The sequence below is a fragment of the Trichomycterus rosablanca genome, chromosome 24 (assembly GCF_030014385.1).
Source record: "Trichomycterus rosablanca isolate fTriRos1 chromosome 24, fTriRos1.hap1, whole genome shotgun sequence".
NCBI lineage: Eukaryota > Metazoa > Chordata > Actinopteri > Siluriformes > Trichomycteridae > Trichomycterus > Trichomycterus rosablanca.
In genome coordinates, this window is record NC_086011.1 from 11,985,916 (window position 1) to 12,002,266 (window position 16,351).

Here is a 16,351-nt window from a genome sequence, read left to right on the forward strand (position 1 = left end):
AAAGGAACGGAGGGCAGAATTTATGTATAAATAAATTGACAAATTTTATGATGTAAGCCGACAATGAGCTTCCCCTCTTTGAAAGACCAGCAGCCGCCACTGATAAGTATTATTGGTCTCTTTATTTGGCTGGTAACAATAAGTATAACAATATAATAATAGTAGGTAACATTAACACACAGCAGACCTTAGTACCCGCTAATGCTAATACATTTCTTACAAGTTGCATGTTTTAAGGAATTTTATAATTCTCTACAAATGTGAGTGGTATTGGCTTAAAATTAAAATATTGACATTACTATTAAATTATAATGCTTCTTTAAATGCTTTTTTCGTATACTCTACTCTAGAGTTAACCATATTTAACCATAAAATGTTTAGGGTTTAGAAACACTGCTTTTTTTATTTTTTTATTTAAGTAATTACCCTTTAATCTACAACCCCAAATCAGAAGCTGGGACAGTATGGTGCAAAAACTTTCAACTTTGCCTCAAAAGTTCTTGTAACTTAGAATAATAATAATAAATTAACTAATAAATAAAATATAATAATAAATTAATTAATAATAAATTGACTATTTTTCTGTTATCTTAGAGAAAGTCAATATTATCTCATCAGGAAGATCACTTAATGAGTCAACTAAAGTATATTTTATTAAATCTTCATCAGCTATGTTACTTATAAACCATTTACATTTTTATGCATATTTACCTAACTAAACTCAACTTAATATAGATTATCTTTATGCCTGTGGGATAATACCTATGTACATCTATTTACACTAATGGCATGTACATTTGTATATATAGATGGCACAGTATGGGCCTGTTTGCATAGTAGAGAGAATTAAACAATTCTCTGGTCATAAAAATATGGAAATTATTAAAGCTATTTAAAAAATGCAAAGAAGATACTGTTGACTACTAACTGTAGCTTTTCTCTAGGGTTTGATATAAACCATTGCTGTAGCAGGGCCAGCAGCTGAAGACTGAGGTGAATGAAGAATCTCATGGCTGCCACTACAAGGTAATGTTCAATCAACTAATTAATTAATCAACTAATGTAACTGAAATGCTCCTTTTGTACCTAGCGCTTTTGTTTCTTTCAGAGTTGCTCAGCAGGACTTCTGAAGTATGGAGGTTAAAGGACATTTGATAGCTGGTATGGGTTTAGGTGCTCCCGGTGAGTTACCAACATATATTGTTGGTAGTTTGATTCCATTATATATGCCATTATAAATGTTTATGTATGATCCCACATGATATCTGCTTAAACCATTACCTATGCACCTATACCCTATACCAGGGGTCTCAATCTATGGCATGCGTGCCACAGCTGGCACATAAGGTATGTTTGCCTGGCATGCTGATTTGTGAGAGTAAACGCAATGAAGGCATTTCAAACTCAGGGCTGAGCCCTATTGGTTGGATCCTAACTTACAGCGACCAGTTAATTTACGATGGAGTAATTTATACCAGTTAAGAAGGCTACTCAAGGTTAGGACTTAGGAGTGAGTGAATCTTAAAGGCGTGAGTGTCAAGATTGTGCAGGGAAAGCCCTTTCCTCTTTTAGCATGACTGTGAACAAAGCAAGATATTTAAAGACATGAAGAAAAGCTTAGTTAAAAGATACCCCAGTGACCTGCACAAAGTCATGACCTCAGCCCCACTGAACAGCTTTGGAATTAACTGGAACGTCAATTCAGGCTTTTATGACTGATCGGGCGCAAATTCCCATGGACCTATGTAAGTCTTGTGAAAAGCCCACTCAGAATAATGGCTGTTATAGCTGGAAAGATTGCATAGAGGTCATCTGGGATGTCCAACAAGCTCATGGTATGTGTCTGAGTAATACAAACAGTGTAAACTGTATACAATTATTTTTGAAAGCAGAATGCTTTGTGCTGAATATTACAAATTATAAAGTGTTTCTAACACTTGTTCTGATTTGTACATAATGAATAGCATTGTCTGCTGGTGATGCAAAGGGCACTGAATGACACAAGTAAACTATGTGTCTAAATTACACTTACTTCAACATGCTTTTTGCCAATTTTACGATGACTTTTTTGAGCTCTAGTTTTTTTTGAACAATTGAAATGCATTACATTTGCCAGGATTTATTTGTCAACCAGGGTACATTAAATGATTCCTTGAAGTAAGGCCGTGTTTTTTAAAATATTTCTGACATATAAAAAAAAAAAAAAGATAATTATATTTATAAAGCTAAAGTATTTAGCCTGTTTTAAAAATGTAGTGAGTAAAAAGTTCAGATTATTTTTTTGAAATGTAGTAAGTAAAAGAGTCTAACACTATTTCCAAGACCTTGGAAATTAAATTCAACAGTTCAAAATGTTTTCAGGAAGTTTGCAACTCACAAAACAATCAAGAATCTTCCAGGTTGTGGTGGAAAGAGAAAATTGCTGGGAGAACCCTATAAAAGGTCATTTGAAATGTGGCAAAGAAACCATGTACCCAAACCCAAAGCACACACCTAAAAGTACACACAAATGGTTAAGGAAAAAATGGACCATTTAAACTGGCCAGCAATGAGTCCTGATCTTAATCCAATTGAAAATCTTTGAAAAACAAAAACCCTGCAAACATTAAAGATCTTGAGAGAAGGCATAGGCATTAATATGGAGTTAATTACTTTCTTTGCAGCTGTAACAGCTTTCACTGTTCTGGGAAGGCTTTCTACAAGATTTTTTAGTGTGCCTGAGGCAGTTTTTGCCCATTCGTCCAAAAGAACATTTGTATGGTCAAGACACTAAAGTTGGACGAGAGGGCCTGGTTTGCAATCTCCTGTTTAGTTCATCCAAAAGGTGCTAATGTCAGGGCTCTGTACGGGCCAGTCTTTTTCCACACCAAACTCACCCAACCATGCCTTCATGAACATGCTTTGTCAGTCATGCTGGAACAGAAAAGGGCCTTCATCAAACAGTTCCCACAAAGTTAGAAGCATACACTTGTCCAAAATGTCCCACAGCATTATTCCTTCTCCACCAGGCTTTAAAGTAATGTTCTGGCATTATTTAAACCCAGACCATCAGACTGCCAGATAGAAAAATGTGATTCATCATGCCACAGAACATGACATTTTATGATCTGACTTATTACTAGATTGGCAACCTATTACAGTACTACACTCAAATTCAGTGAGTTATTTAGATCAACCCATTCTTGGTACATATCCACTTATTTTTGAAGATATGGTACTTTTTATACTAAACAATAAAGGGAGCTAATAATGTTGACCACAACGGCATCTGAATGTACTGCACTTTGTGTAGAATTACAGGGTTATCAGAACAGCAAGCTTCAGGTGACACGGCTTTCTGAGCTGGAAGAAAAGAAGTGCAGACTGCAGGCTCTTTTGAGCAGTCGACAAGGGGAGCTACGGCATTTGTGTCTTCTGGAGGCGGTATGTCAGTTTACGTTATTCATGTTATACTCAGCAAAGCAGTAAAGTGATAAAAATTGGTGGCACTGTGATGCATCTAGTAGAGCTGCCGAACAGCAACTTGACTTTGAGGATCTGGCTTTAATTCATACCTTACAGACAGTGACCAGAGTGTCTGCATGGGTTTTCTCCAGGAACTCTTGATTCTTGTCCAGCTTCCTTTCACCTACCAAAAACATGCAAAGGTGGAATGATCATTTAAAATGTACTCTAAAGTTGGCCAAATTAATTTGTGTGTGTGTGTTGGTGGCCTGTACAGGTTGTATTTTGGTCAGCATAGGGGTCTGCAGTGTCTGAAGAAGTTATAGTTGAGAATAAATTGGGATGAAAAGTGTAAAATGCTGTGAAACAGGTTGATGTGGCTGTGGCTTAACTGACATTACACAAACACGCTGACACTACACATAGATACTTACATAGACAAAATACAAATCTAACCAAAAGTATCAGACTAGTGAGGAGAGAAACAAGTCAACTAGGGCTTGTGATTAGGCTGGTAAATGCAGCAAATGTGTAGATCATTTTGTGTGGCAGTCCCGTAAACAAGTATAAACCAACTTTGTAAGAAATATAACAATTCTAATTTAGATTTTTTTTAGATAAAGCTGAAGAAAAAGGTTTCAGATAAAGTTGCAGAAAATAGACCGGTTTCATTGGTGACACAAACATGATACAAACATTTTACTAGATGCTCCTTTTATACTCAATCTTGATGACCTCACCTGTTACCCATTAAACTGTTAATTGTGGAACCTTCCAGAACAGTGTTACTTGTATAAACACTGTCCTGACTGTTTTGCAGACATTATATTCTATTGTTCCTTAGCTTTATCAGTAAAATAAAAGTTCAAGCGATTTAATTTAGGTTTTATTGCATTTTCAGTGTCCCAACCTGTCCTTAATTTACATTTACATTTTCAGCATTTAGCAGACGCTTTTATCCAAAGTATTCACTCAACTGGAAACAATTAATACCAATCAGCTGACCTCATTCTTTGGGCACATAACGTTTAAATCTGGACTCATCAGACCACATGACCTTCTTCCATTGCTCCAGAGTTCAATCTTTATGCTCCCTAGCAAATTGAAGCCGTTTTTGCCGGTAAGCCTCAATGACAAGTGGTTTTCTTAAGGCTACACAGCTGTTTAGTCTGTTTTGTACAGATGCTGACATTTTTTCCATTTCTATATGTTCTATGAGTGAGTTTTCCTATTGATTGATCGTGATATTTTTCCTTGATTTCCAGTTTGTGAGGATAGTTTTTTTTGGCGATGGTCAGCACCACTTAAAGTGCTCTTGTTTCATCCTGGTTTGGGTTAGTGGTTGATGTGTCGCCTAATAAACAGAGTGATGGGGATAGGGGGTTGGGGTGTTTTAGTAGTGGAGTCAGCTGATTTATAACAAGTTGCCAGAAGTGTTTGATTGGTGGACAGTACCATAAGGCATGTATGTAGTTGTCTACAGATTTTGGAGTCCACTAATCCCATTTTATGCAGCTTTTGCCTAGTATAGTGTACTCTGTGAATTACCTTATATTGTATAAAGTGGATGTTAGTATTGTTAGTCATTTTAAATGTGTTTTGGAGAATGTTTGTCCAGAAATCGTCAGTGAGAGTAATTGAGAGATCTTATTCCCATTTTTTTTGGTATAAAAACTGTTTGGTCTAGTTCAGATAAATGAAATGAATAGGAATCATTGAGAAGAGGTAGTTTACTTTTGGTAATACTGTCATTTTGATAGTGGATATTCTGCCAATGAGGGATAGTGGGAGTTTCTTTCATCGTTGGATATCATTGTTTATAGTTGTGAGTAGTGGATTGAAATTAAGTGTGTGCAACTCAGACAGTTGGTGGAAATTTTAATGCCCAGGTATGTGATGTGTTTAGTGCACATTGGGATAGGGAGGGACTAAGTTGCTACATCTGCTAAATTCATGTTAAATGGTAGAACGGTGGATTTAGACCAGTTAATGGAGTAATCTGAGATTTTGGAAAATTTTTCAATGATTTGTATTGTTTGAGTAATTGACGATAGTATTGTAGAAACAGTAATTGTAGAAACAGTAAAATATCATCTGCGTACAGGCTGATTTTGTGTTCTATAGTGTGAGTCTGGATACCTTTAATATTTGGGCTTTGTCGTATAGCTGCAGCTAGTGGTTCTATAAAAATTGAGAACAGGAGGGGAGAGAGGGGGCATCCTTGCCTAGTACCTCTGTGCAGTGTGAAATTCTGTGATATTAGTCCGTTAGCATTGACTGTAGCCTTGAGTGAAGTGTAAAGAGTTTTAATCCATTCTATAAATAATTCTCCGAACCCTAGTTTATGTAATGTGGTAAATAGAAATTTCCAATTTACTTTATCAAAGGCTTTCTCTGCATCTAAAGTAACTATTGCAGTTTCTAACTTATGGAGTGTTGTGTGGTATATCAGATTGAGTAGTCTGCGCATGTTGGTAGTTAAGTGCCTACATTTGATAAAGCCGGTCTGATCCGGATGTATGAGGGATGGAATGACTGTTCCAATCTGGTAGCCAAGGCCTTACTTAAAAGCTTTGTGTCTGTGTTAATGAGTGATAATGGACTGTAACTGGAGGGTAAGGTAGGATCTTTATTAGGTTTGAGATGGAGTGAGATTGTAGCCGTATTCATTTCTGTTGGTAATCTCTTGTTGTGTTTTATTTTAGCTAATATTCTACTGAATATTGGAGTGAATATTGTCCAGAAGTGCTTGTAAAATTCTACGGGAAAGCCATCAGGTCCGGGTGCTTTATTATTAGACATCTGGCGGAGAGCATTATGGAGTTCTTCTGATGTTATTGGTTTTTCTATATATACGTTTTTGTTCTTCAGTTAATTTTGGTAGGTTTATATTATCGAGAAAAGTGTGGATATCTACCGGGTCTGGATTATGTTCTATTGAGTATAGATTTTTATAGAATTTCCTAAATACTTGATTTATTTCTTCTGGAGTTTGCTTGATCATCTTTGATTACTGGGATTGTTGTTTTTCTTTGCTATGTTTTATTTGGTTTGCTAAGAGTTTACCAGATTTGTTGTTGTGTTCAAAATTTTCATGTCTTAGTCGTTGTATTAGAAATTCAGTCTTCTTATTTATGAATTCATTATAATGTGATTTACATTCCCTTAGCTCCTTTTTAGTTTTATCTGTTGGGTTTTTAATAATTTCATAGCCACTAATTATTATAGGATGATATGTTATGTCTGAAATGTTAGATATGATATAATTACTGGTTAAAAAGTAGTCAATGCAGGAGTGTGAATGGTGAACTGGTGAATAAAAAGAGAATTCTTTGGACTTTGGGTTTTCGAGGCACCAACCATCGCTGAGCCCTAAATCTGTCATGTATTGTTTAATGATGTCTGTTGATTGCCAATAACGTGTATTGTCTGTACTGGTTATTCTGTCTAAATATGGGTCGATGATTGTAAGTAAAGACATTTTTAGCTGTACAGCACCTTGTTGACCTTATGGTGTTTGTTATCATTTAACATTTTAGTAGTTTGTGTGTGCACATCAGATATACATGTGCTTCTCATCAATGACATTGTGTGTTAATATTATTAATATATTATTTTTATTATCATTATATTACTATTATTATTTTAAATGTGCTTTCAGGAACTGACAGGAAAACTATCCCGTGACTTTCCTCTAGAAGTCGGGGAATGTCCCCCACCTGTTCAGCGTCGGAATGGACTGCTTGTCAGTTTAGAAGAGGTGCATCTCTATGAAAAAAAAAACCTCTGTGATGCTAAGATAAATGTACCTGACCAAAGTGGTAAGTAAAATGTGTTTTTTGCCTAGGAGGACCAAATCCAAAGAAGACAAATAAAGACCCTCTTCAGTGGCACCATACGCCGAAACATAGAGTTAGACAAAAACACACAACACAAAAAGAGAACTGTACATCGTGGATGTCACACAGGTAATGTAACAATACAGAATTTTACAATTTTATAAGGGATGTAATTCCAGATCTTGATATAATTAAGGCTGCCTTCACACAGTTAACATTTTGCACTATGATTTATATGGCTTGATGCACATTGCCACTTACTATGGCGCCTAAGCACTTCTATGTCATCATAATGAGCTTGCCTAACAGCAGACCTAAAAAATGACAATACACCTGAGTGCCAGAAAAACTGGTACACCAGTCTAATCCTTGGTAGGTTCCCCCACAGGAGTGTAGACTGCAGAAATACGACAGGGCATGGACTCCACAAGCTTGCAATGAACACCATACGTCCTGCAGAACGGTCTACAATTCTGTTGTTTTCCAAGATGTAGGAATCTGTGTTCCACAGTGCTTTGCATGGCATACCATTATGATATAGTGACTTGGTTGGGAATGGCAAAATCCGAAAGTCATGAGTGGCAGTCCATTTAATAACTTAATGCCGACACTTAGTATAGCAAAAAAATCACTGACTTTATCAAGGCTTTAATAAACCAAACAAACTGAATCAGTCCCCAGGAAGAGATTGGGAACTCAATGAACCTACAGGCTCTTCATACCCTTTTCTTTTCCTAACTAATTTGGTACAAAGGCGGTGAGGTTGTGTGTGTGGTCATGCTACTCCAGAGAAAACATTGACAGGTCGATCACCTCTGGTGGCCCTCTGACCAGGAGAGTTTATCCTTTAGACATTTCTTTTGGCAGAGAAAAACCCAAAAAAGACTGAAGCAGTGCACCAGTCAATCCTGGAATTGTGCTACTAAAGCCACTGGAAGCCCAGTAGGCCTGGAGCCTACTCTTGGTCCCCAGACTCATGGCTATGGAATGAGTCCTGTGGGTAAATGTCCGGACTCTAGCAGCTGACCACCAATGTTTATTAAGCGTGGTGCCTCCAGGGGTGTTTTGAGGATGCCCAGGGCTTTGACCAGATTTGTGTCCATAAAATTACCCACCAAACCTGAATCCATAAAAGCTAGTAGGCTTTTTCTGTTCCTGTGCACCCCAGAAGATGGTGACCTTAAGAAACAAAGAAACCTCCAGAGGAGCGGAAGGCCGATCTTGGGTTTGTCACCGGTTCCCCTGCCTGGGACAGACCTAGCCTTTTAAACCTGGCTCTAGACGGGGATGCAAAGGTACACCTTGCCGTTGCCAGACCCACATAGCCTCCTTCACATTCCAGAGTGCAGAAGACAGGTGCCACTAATCTGCTTGGCCTCCTCTTGCTCCTCGGAGGGTATGAGGGTAAGAGCGGATCTGGGTGGGCTATGAGCCCGCCTTCCTTCCCACTGGGCTTTTGTCCTGAAAAAAGATATACATTTTAGATTTTTAATTAACAGTACAAACCCCATTTCCAGTAAAGTTGGGACAAAATTTTGTAAAATTAACTAAAAACATAAATTATATTTAAACTTAATGTTTTTAAAAATTGCAAAAGCACAAAGAGAATGTTTTAAGTAAACAGCTGAATTGTATTTTATAAATATTAACACATTTTTGACATTTTTAAAATGCCTGTAATATACTAAAAAATTGGCACGGGGCAAAATAGAGTAAAATGTTTCTATAAACATTTTACTCTATTTTGCCCCATGCCAATTTTTTATGCTGCTTCAATGGTTTTGCCAGGAATTACATATAGTGATTCTGGGTTATTACACCAAATATTGATTTCTGAAATTTAGAAGTTAAAACATTTGTCTTGTGTTCTTTGTGTATATAGTTCAAGGTTTTAAAATACTGCATCTTTTAACACGTTTTTATAAGTAAATAATTTGGACTTAATATAATTTCAGAGGAAACAATTAAGTCAGAGAGCAGCTCCCTTTCTGACTCAACTCAGTCCCAAGACAATGGTGAGTCACAAACTAAAAATCTTTTCACTTTATTATTATCAAACAATAATGTCAAACAGGGAACAGCTAAAACAGTTGTGGTCAACATTATGGGTACTCCTGAATATTATGAAAGTATTAGGGTTATTATTGGAAAAAAAAAACTGAATAATGATGTAATTTTAAACAGTTGATTGCTCCTCAAAGACTGGACACTAACTTTGTACCAAATAATGATTGCAAAAATCATGGGCAGAGGATTTTCAGTTTATCAACAAATGTGTGAGGAAAATTATTGAAATGTTTAAAAACAATGTTTCTCAAAGAAAGGTTAGAATGGATTTGCATATTTCTCCCTCTACAGTGCATAATATCATTAATCAAGAGATCTAGAGGAATGTCAGTGTGTAAAGGGCAAGAGTGCAAGCCTAAGCTGAACACCCATGATTTAGCTGATATAACCACATGGGCAAGGGACTACTTTGCCAAACCTTTGTCAAGCACTACAATACGGAGTAACATTTACAAATGTTAAAACTTCAATGTGCAAAAAAAGTCTTATGTTAACCATGTCTAGAAGTGGCATTGAGTTCTTTCTTCTCTGAGGCATCTTGAATTGACCATCACACAGTGGATACATGTATTGTGGTCAGACGAATCAGTATTCCAGATGTTTTTTGAAAAAATGCTCCAGACCAAAGATGAAAAGGACCATCCAGACTGTTATCAGCAACAAGCCAAAAGCCAGGGTCTGTCATGGTATGGGGTTGTGTCAGTGCCCTCTGCAAAGGTCATTTACACTTCTGTGATGGCAGTATTAATGCAGAAAATTATCATGAGATTTTAGAGTAACATATTCTGCCTTTAAGAGGACATCATTTCCAAGTAGGTTCATGCATTTTTCAACAAGACAAAACCACATGTTGCACACATTACAAAGGCAAGGCTGCGAAAGAAAAGGTTACAGGTACAAAACTGGCCTGTCTGCAGTCCTGATTGGTCCACAATAGAAAATATGTGAAAAATCTTAAAACAAAAAAATGCGACAACGACAACCCCGTACTGTTGCACATCTTAAAACATGTTTCCAGGAAGACTCAGACCAAAGAACACATGAAACACTCAATCGGTTGATGTTAAAAAAAGGGGGTAAATACTTTACTGTCCCAACTTTTTTTTAAATGTGTTGCAGGCCTTAATGCAGGAATGAATGTATATTAACAAATGCAGTATCATGAAATGAAATATCATGGGTTTTTCATGTGCATACTGTCCCAACTTTTTTCTGATTTGGGGTTGTACCACATTTCTTCTGTATTTATTTTTTTGACATTAGTGCATGTATGTTGAAAGGTCAACCATTTTGTAGAATATATTTGGACATGCTAATGATACAAAGTTGGTACTTTTATTTCTGAGGATACTGGTGTTTTATACTAAACAATCAAGGGTGTCAATAATGTTGACCACAACTGTATGCAAACTGACAGATGTTGATAAATTAAACTGATTCAGGACCAGCACTCCTGATGCTTGATGTGTTGTAAATACCAGCTGTGATTGGCACAATAATATATTTGTTTATCTTTGTGGTCCACAGAGGACTCATCTCCTAGTAAGGTTCTTGCGCATCGCTCACTCTCTCACCCACGTCTATCCCCTGGCAGTCCTGACAGCCACATTTGTAGGAAACTGTCTCCATTGGAGATGCGAGGTTGCCATAACTACAGCTTTTCCAGGTAAATGCAGTTTGTTACCTTGCTGGCAATTCCTAATTCAACATAGTTTTGCAGTAGTATATAATTTGTATATATGTAAATGTTATTCCAGTCCAAGTCACTCGCTTCCAAGAAGTGCATCCAATGTGGATGACATGAGTGTTTAAGAAACACCTCTTTTTCTCTACACCAAAAAAACATTCATATGGTGTAATTTTTTCTGCTTATCTTCTATTCTTATCGATGTTATAATTATGTGCTGAAATCTAAATAAAATAGAATTCTTAGTCAAGGGTGACTTGTATAAGATTGTCTTTTGTCAACTACTTTAATCACATAACAGTGTCTGTTACTTCTGTCAGGTCTGATATGTCTGGTGGTGTAACACAAAAGCAGTGGAGTTTCCGTCCAGAAGTTACACAGTTTGTTCCACTGGTGCCTTTGAAGAGCTCCTCTTCTGAGCATACCAGTTACCCATTCAACTCTCTTGCTCGTCGTAGCAACAGTTCTGAGGCCTTACTTGATCATGCTAGCTTTCCTGAGCTGGTGCCCCGGAATGGCATGCATTCCAGAGTTGGGCCTTACAAAAGCTCAGAGTCTCTGACTGATGACAAGATCAGGCAGATGTACCTTGGCAGTCCAGAGAAGCAGCTAAGTGGATCTAAAGGGCAAGGGTACCAGCATTTATCAGCGGGTGTTAGAGAAAGTAGCTCAAGCTACAACGAAATTATGATGGACTACATTTTGGGCAAGCAACTAAAGAGACCAATTCAGCGCCAGCAGCATCTCTCAGAAGGGCGGATATGGCCTGACTTTGCTGCTCTTCCTGTGTCTGGCACCTCTAGTCATTGCAATGGTTTTTCCCATTCTCAGATACACCTAGCAACTGCACCACCCCCATATAGCCCTGTGTTTCTTCTGGGCCACCAGGCTAAACATTGCCGAGTCAAAGTCACACGGACCAAGTCCTGTGGTCCCTTTATCCCCCTTCAACAGAAGAGCTTGGAGCCAGTCCTATTCTCTGCCTATGAGCCATCTTTTTCCACTGCCTCCTCCATCCCCAACCTGCTGTCTCAACAGGCAGAGTTCCCCAGTGCTGCTGTTACTTTTACCCATAAGTCTGCACCCTTCTCTCTACCAACCCCAGAAGACTCCACACGCAGCCTACACAAAGCCCTAGCACTGGAGGGACTAAGGGACTGGTATCTCAGAAATGCCCTGGGTTATCCTGCTGCAGCCAAGGGGCATGATGAATTTCCTCTGCACCCAACACAGCAACTGGTGCACCAGCCACAATCTTTTCCACTGGGCCCATTCTATGCTCCACCACAGATGCCTCAGTCAGCTTCCTTTCATGGGCACACACCAGAGAGCAGGTGAGTCAGTCACTGTTTTTTTTAAATTCAAAAATAGATAGTGGGCAGCAGCCAAAACAAACAAGCTTTACTTATTTAAATCTCTTTCTTTTGTCAGATCTGTTGAGCTCTCTTTCTACCCAGAACCGTTTCTCTCCCAGGAAACTACTCAAAAAAAGTTCACTTCAGATCATCCTGCTCCTGGAACTCTGGTCTAACAAGAGAAAGCTTTAGTTTTATCATTAGCAGGGAGCGAGAACAACTGTTCACTCACTCAACTGAATGTTACTCAAGACATGCAAAGCTAGAAAAAAAACGCCCTTCGTTATCTGTTCTTGTCTTGCTTTTGAAAGAAAACACTTGGTAATCCTAAAACTTTCTGGCATAATGTGCAAACAAACAAAAGGGTCTTATTATGTTTAATAAAAGCAAATATAGCAATTTATTTTTAGAACATTAAACCAGCATTTAAGTATGGCAGCGATAATATGAGGGACTGAGTAAACAATGATTTAATTTAAAAGATTAAACTCAGTGTTAGCTGCTAGCATTGCAACATTATTAGTATTATTACATCATAATGGTGAAACATTGTTAAGTTAAGGGGACAATTGCTGTTTCCCATCCATTATTTGGGTTTTGGATAATACTGTTTTAACAGATGCTTTCATTCAAGTTTTATGTGTACAAATTTTTTTTTTTCTTTTTTTTTTCATTAAACACTTTGATAGGCCCGGTTCAACTCAGAAATACTGTGCACAATGCCCCAGACATAGCCAGTCATGTCTGTGTAGATGCCTAGCTGGCAGATTCAAAGTTGAGATTGCAGTTGAGATTCAAACCAGGTTGTAGGCTAGCAAAATAAACCAGTGCACCACCTCAGCACCCATGTAACATTATGTTTTGCAAAATAATTGGTAATTGTGTGAAATCGAAAATTACATTACAAAGAATGCATGGACGTAGTGTGGTGGTCTGAGGCTGTTTTGCTTCCAAAGGGTCTGGGTGACCTGTCATAATTAATGAAACCATTAAGTATGCTTTCTATAATAAAATCAGTGTCAGTGTAACATATAGCTTAACATTACTAAATGTTTGAAAAATTAGAAATAGTTTTACTGAAATTTAGCTTAATTTGCTTTACCTAAAAAGAAAATCAAGTTTATTTATTTTATATAAACAAAAAGGTTTGACTGGTTGAACTGTAATGAAGGTCTTATACATTAAAAAGAACTGCACTCAATTTTATGGTGAATTTTGTTTAGTTAATATTTTGTATGTCCACCTTTGTTGTTTATGACAGATGTAAGCCTCTTTGGCATTGGTGATAATACTAGTGTAGCACAAATCTGTGAAGAGATATTCTTCATTTCTTCACAGATTATTCTTTTCAGCTCTTTTTTGTTGGAGGGGTTAGGCTCCTCTACTTTTTGCTTTAAGATTCCCCAAAGGTGATCTATAAGATACGGGTCAGGTGACATAACTGGCCAGGTGATGGCATATGCATATAAGCATATATACTTTTACAGTACAATAAATGCTTTTTTTCACATATCTTTTTTAAAAGCTGGGATCAAAGTGCAGGGGCAGCCACTGTATGGCACCCCTGGAGCCAAGAGGGTTAAGGGTCTTGCTCAAGAGCCCATCAGTGGATACATGGCAGAGCCAGGATTCAAACCCAAACCTTCCAACTGGTAACCCGCAGCTCCACCCACTAGGCTACCTGTGTCATCTCTCCTACACCCTCTGAACTCATACAGCCCCATATTAACATGATACCTCCAGTTGTCACTATGCAGTCATTGTGATAGTCATGGCCAGGTAAACACCAAACATGCTGAACCCCATCCGGTCCAAAGAGGTTAATTTTAATTTTATCTGACCAGAGAATGTGCTGTCAATATTTATCTGGCTTCTTTTCATGTTATTTAGCAAACTTTAGTCTTGCAGTTTGATTCTGATTTGTTAGTAACAGCTTTGTTCTTGGACACCATCCATGGAGGTTGACTGAACACTTACAAAGAAACCAATTTCTGTGGAAAAGTCTTGTGCTAAGCTAGAAGCACTGGTCCGTCTGTTTTTTTATTGCAAGACTGTATAAATAGCAAACTGTGTGTTATCATTTGGTAAAGGCTGCTGTGCCTTATGTTACTTGTCATGTGGCTTGTACAATACCTCCTAATAACCGCTGCCACTGTGTTTCAGTTTATATTTAGTAGCTTACCAATGGTTTTGTACCCTTTTCCATCTTTGAGAATTTTTTACTATTCTGTTTCATACTGTTACAAAAACATTCCTTGCCATGATTGATTACACACACTGCATAAGTGCCCAGAATTGAAAAAAAAAATCTGGTGTTAACAGTTAGTTTTGTCCAACCAACAGAAAAGCAGCAAGAAATAGTTTAGTTTGGGCAATGCTGTACCACGCCCAAAGTATTCAGACTTCATTGGAAATTGCAGCACAGGTGTACTCACTTTTGTTTTACTAGGTTATTACAATGGAATCTGTAATTCTAATATGGTATGTCTGACCAGATTATTTTTAAGTAAAATAACACCATATATAATATTGTTCAAATTAATATGAACATTTTCATACAATACTATTTTAAATGTAATTTTGGTGTATACTCTCTCTTTCTCTCTCTGTCATATATATAAATATCCCCCTGTAAATAAAGCAAGGTTCAAAATGACATGATTTGATTAGTTTGTTGTGAAGACTCTCCAGGAACCTGCACATGGCCTTCTCACCCAATAGAGTCTTACCTTACTTTTTTTTTACTGAATGGACACACGTTTCCTCAGACATCTTACAACATTTCATAAATTCTTCCTAGTAGACTTGAGGGATTTTATTTTGTCCAACAAGCTGTTCACATACATTTGGCCATGAACTGTATACACAGTGGATTCAGTAAATATTCAGACCTTCTTGACTTTGTGCAGACTTTATGTTTTGTTTGAATTTGAATAAGTGTAATTGTCATTTTTATCAGTATACACTCAATCACCTGTAATAACTGTATGCTTTGCATCACTGTCGTGTTGAAAGGTGAACTGTTGCCCCATTCTTTGATTGCCTGTGCTCTAAAGGTTTTCTTTAAGGATGTTTCTGTATTTGGCTGCATTCATTCATTCCTCAATTCTTACCAGTCTCCTTGTTCCTTTTGCTGAGAAAAGCCACATAGCATAATGCGACCACACCATGCTTCACCATAAAGATATTAGCCAGATGATGTGCAGTGCCTGTGTTTTGACAAACATATTGTTTGCTGTTTATCCCACGGAGTAAATGTAAGGTATTTAGCAAACAAGTGTACCGCATACATGAACATAGCACTTACTGATCTAGCAGTTATTTGCAAAACGATTATAAATACAGTACATACAGTATAAAATACATATGATTCATAGGGTGGATGTTGAGATAAAATACTGTAAAAGACCTTTGTGTCATTTTCCTGTGAAGTTGACAAGTAAAATTCACCAGCTTGTAGACACATCACAATCTATTTTAGCACATCCAAGGGATGTACAGTTATTATATATGTTTACTGAACTAGCTGAGTATTTGCTGAAACATTTATGAATAAAATATTGACAGTCACATAAAAATGTTTGATATTTAATTTCTATGTAGCACATAGTGAAGTGTGTTCACTTATGTTTCTCTTACATGCTGTACAACTACTGTATGTTTCCAATAGCAATGTCCAATAAGCTTGTTTTTTTACAAACTTTGAGCATTATTTAATTGACAAAAGTACAAAAAAACATGTATAATGTTTTCATTGACCACCATGATTGTATTTTGTAGATATAAATAAAATTAGAATTTGACTTTAGCAAAGAACACTTAAAAAAGTTGGGATGGACAAAATAAAAGTGAAAAGTTTATAGAATATTCCAGTTACACCATGTTGAAACATTCTACAATAAGCAGGTGAAATGGTAACAGGTGATTGGGTATGAAAGGACAACCCACAAAAGCCTCAA

At 37.2% G+C, this 16,351-nt stretch overlaps 1 protein-coding gene across 1 annotated transcript; it reads left to right on the forward strand.

Moving 5' to 3' along the window:
- Window positions 1-1,133: 1,133 nt before the first annotated feature.
- On the forward strand, window positions 1,134-12,838 carry ccdc120b (coiled-coil domain containing 120b). The gene is given in 9 exon segments (XM_062986611.1): window positions 1,134-1,182; window positions 3,293-3,423; window positions 7,106-7,204; window positions 7,292-7,412; window positions 9,239-9,298; window positions 10,878-11,016; window positions 11,108-11,200; window positions 11,349-12,371; window positions 12,469-12,838. Coding segments are annotated over 9 exon segments (1,815 nt in total). The 3' UTR covers window positions 12,569-12,838.
- The last annotated feature ends 3,513 nt before the right edge of the window (window positions 12,839-16,351 follow it).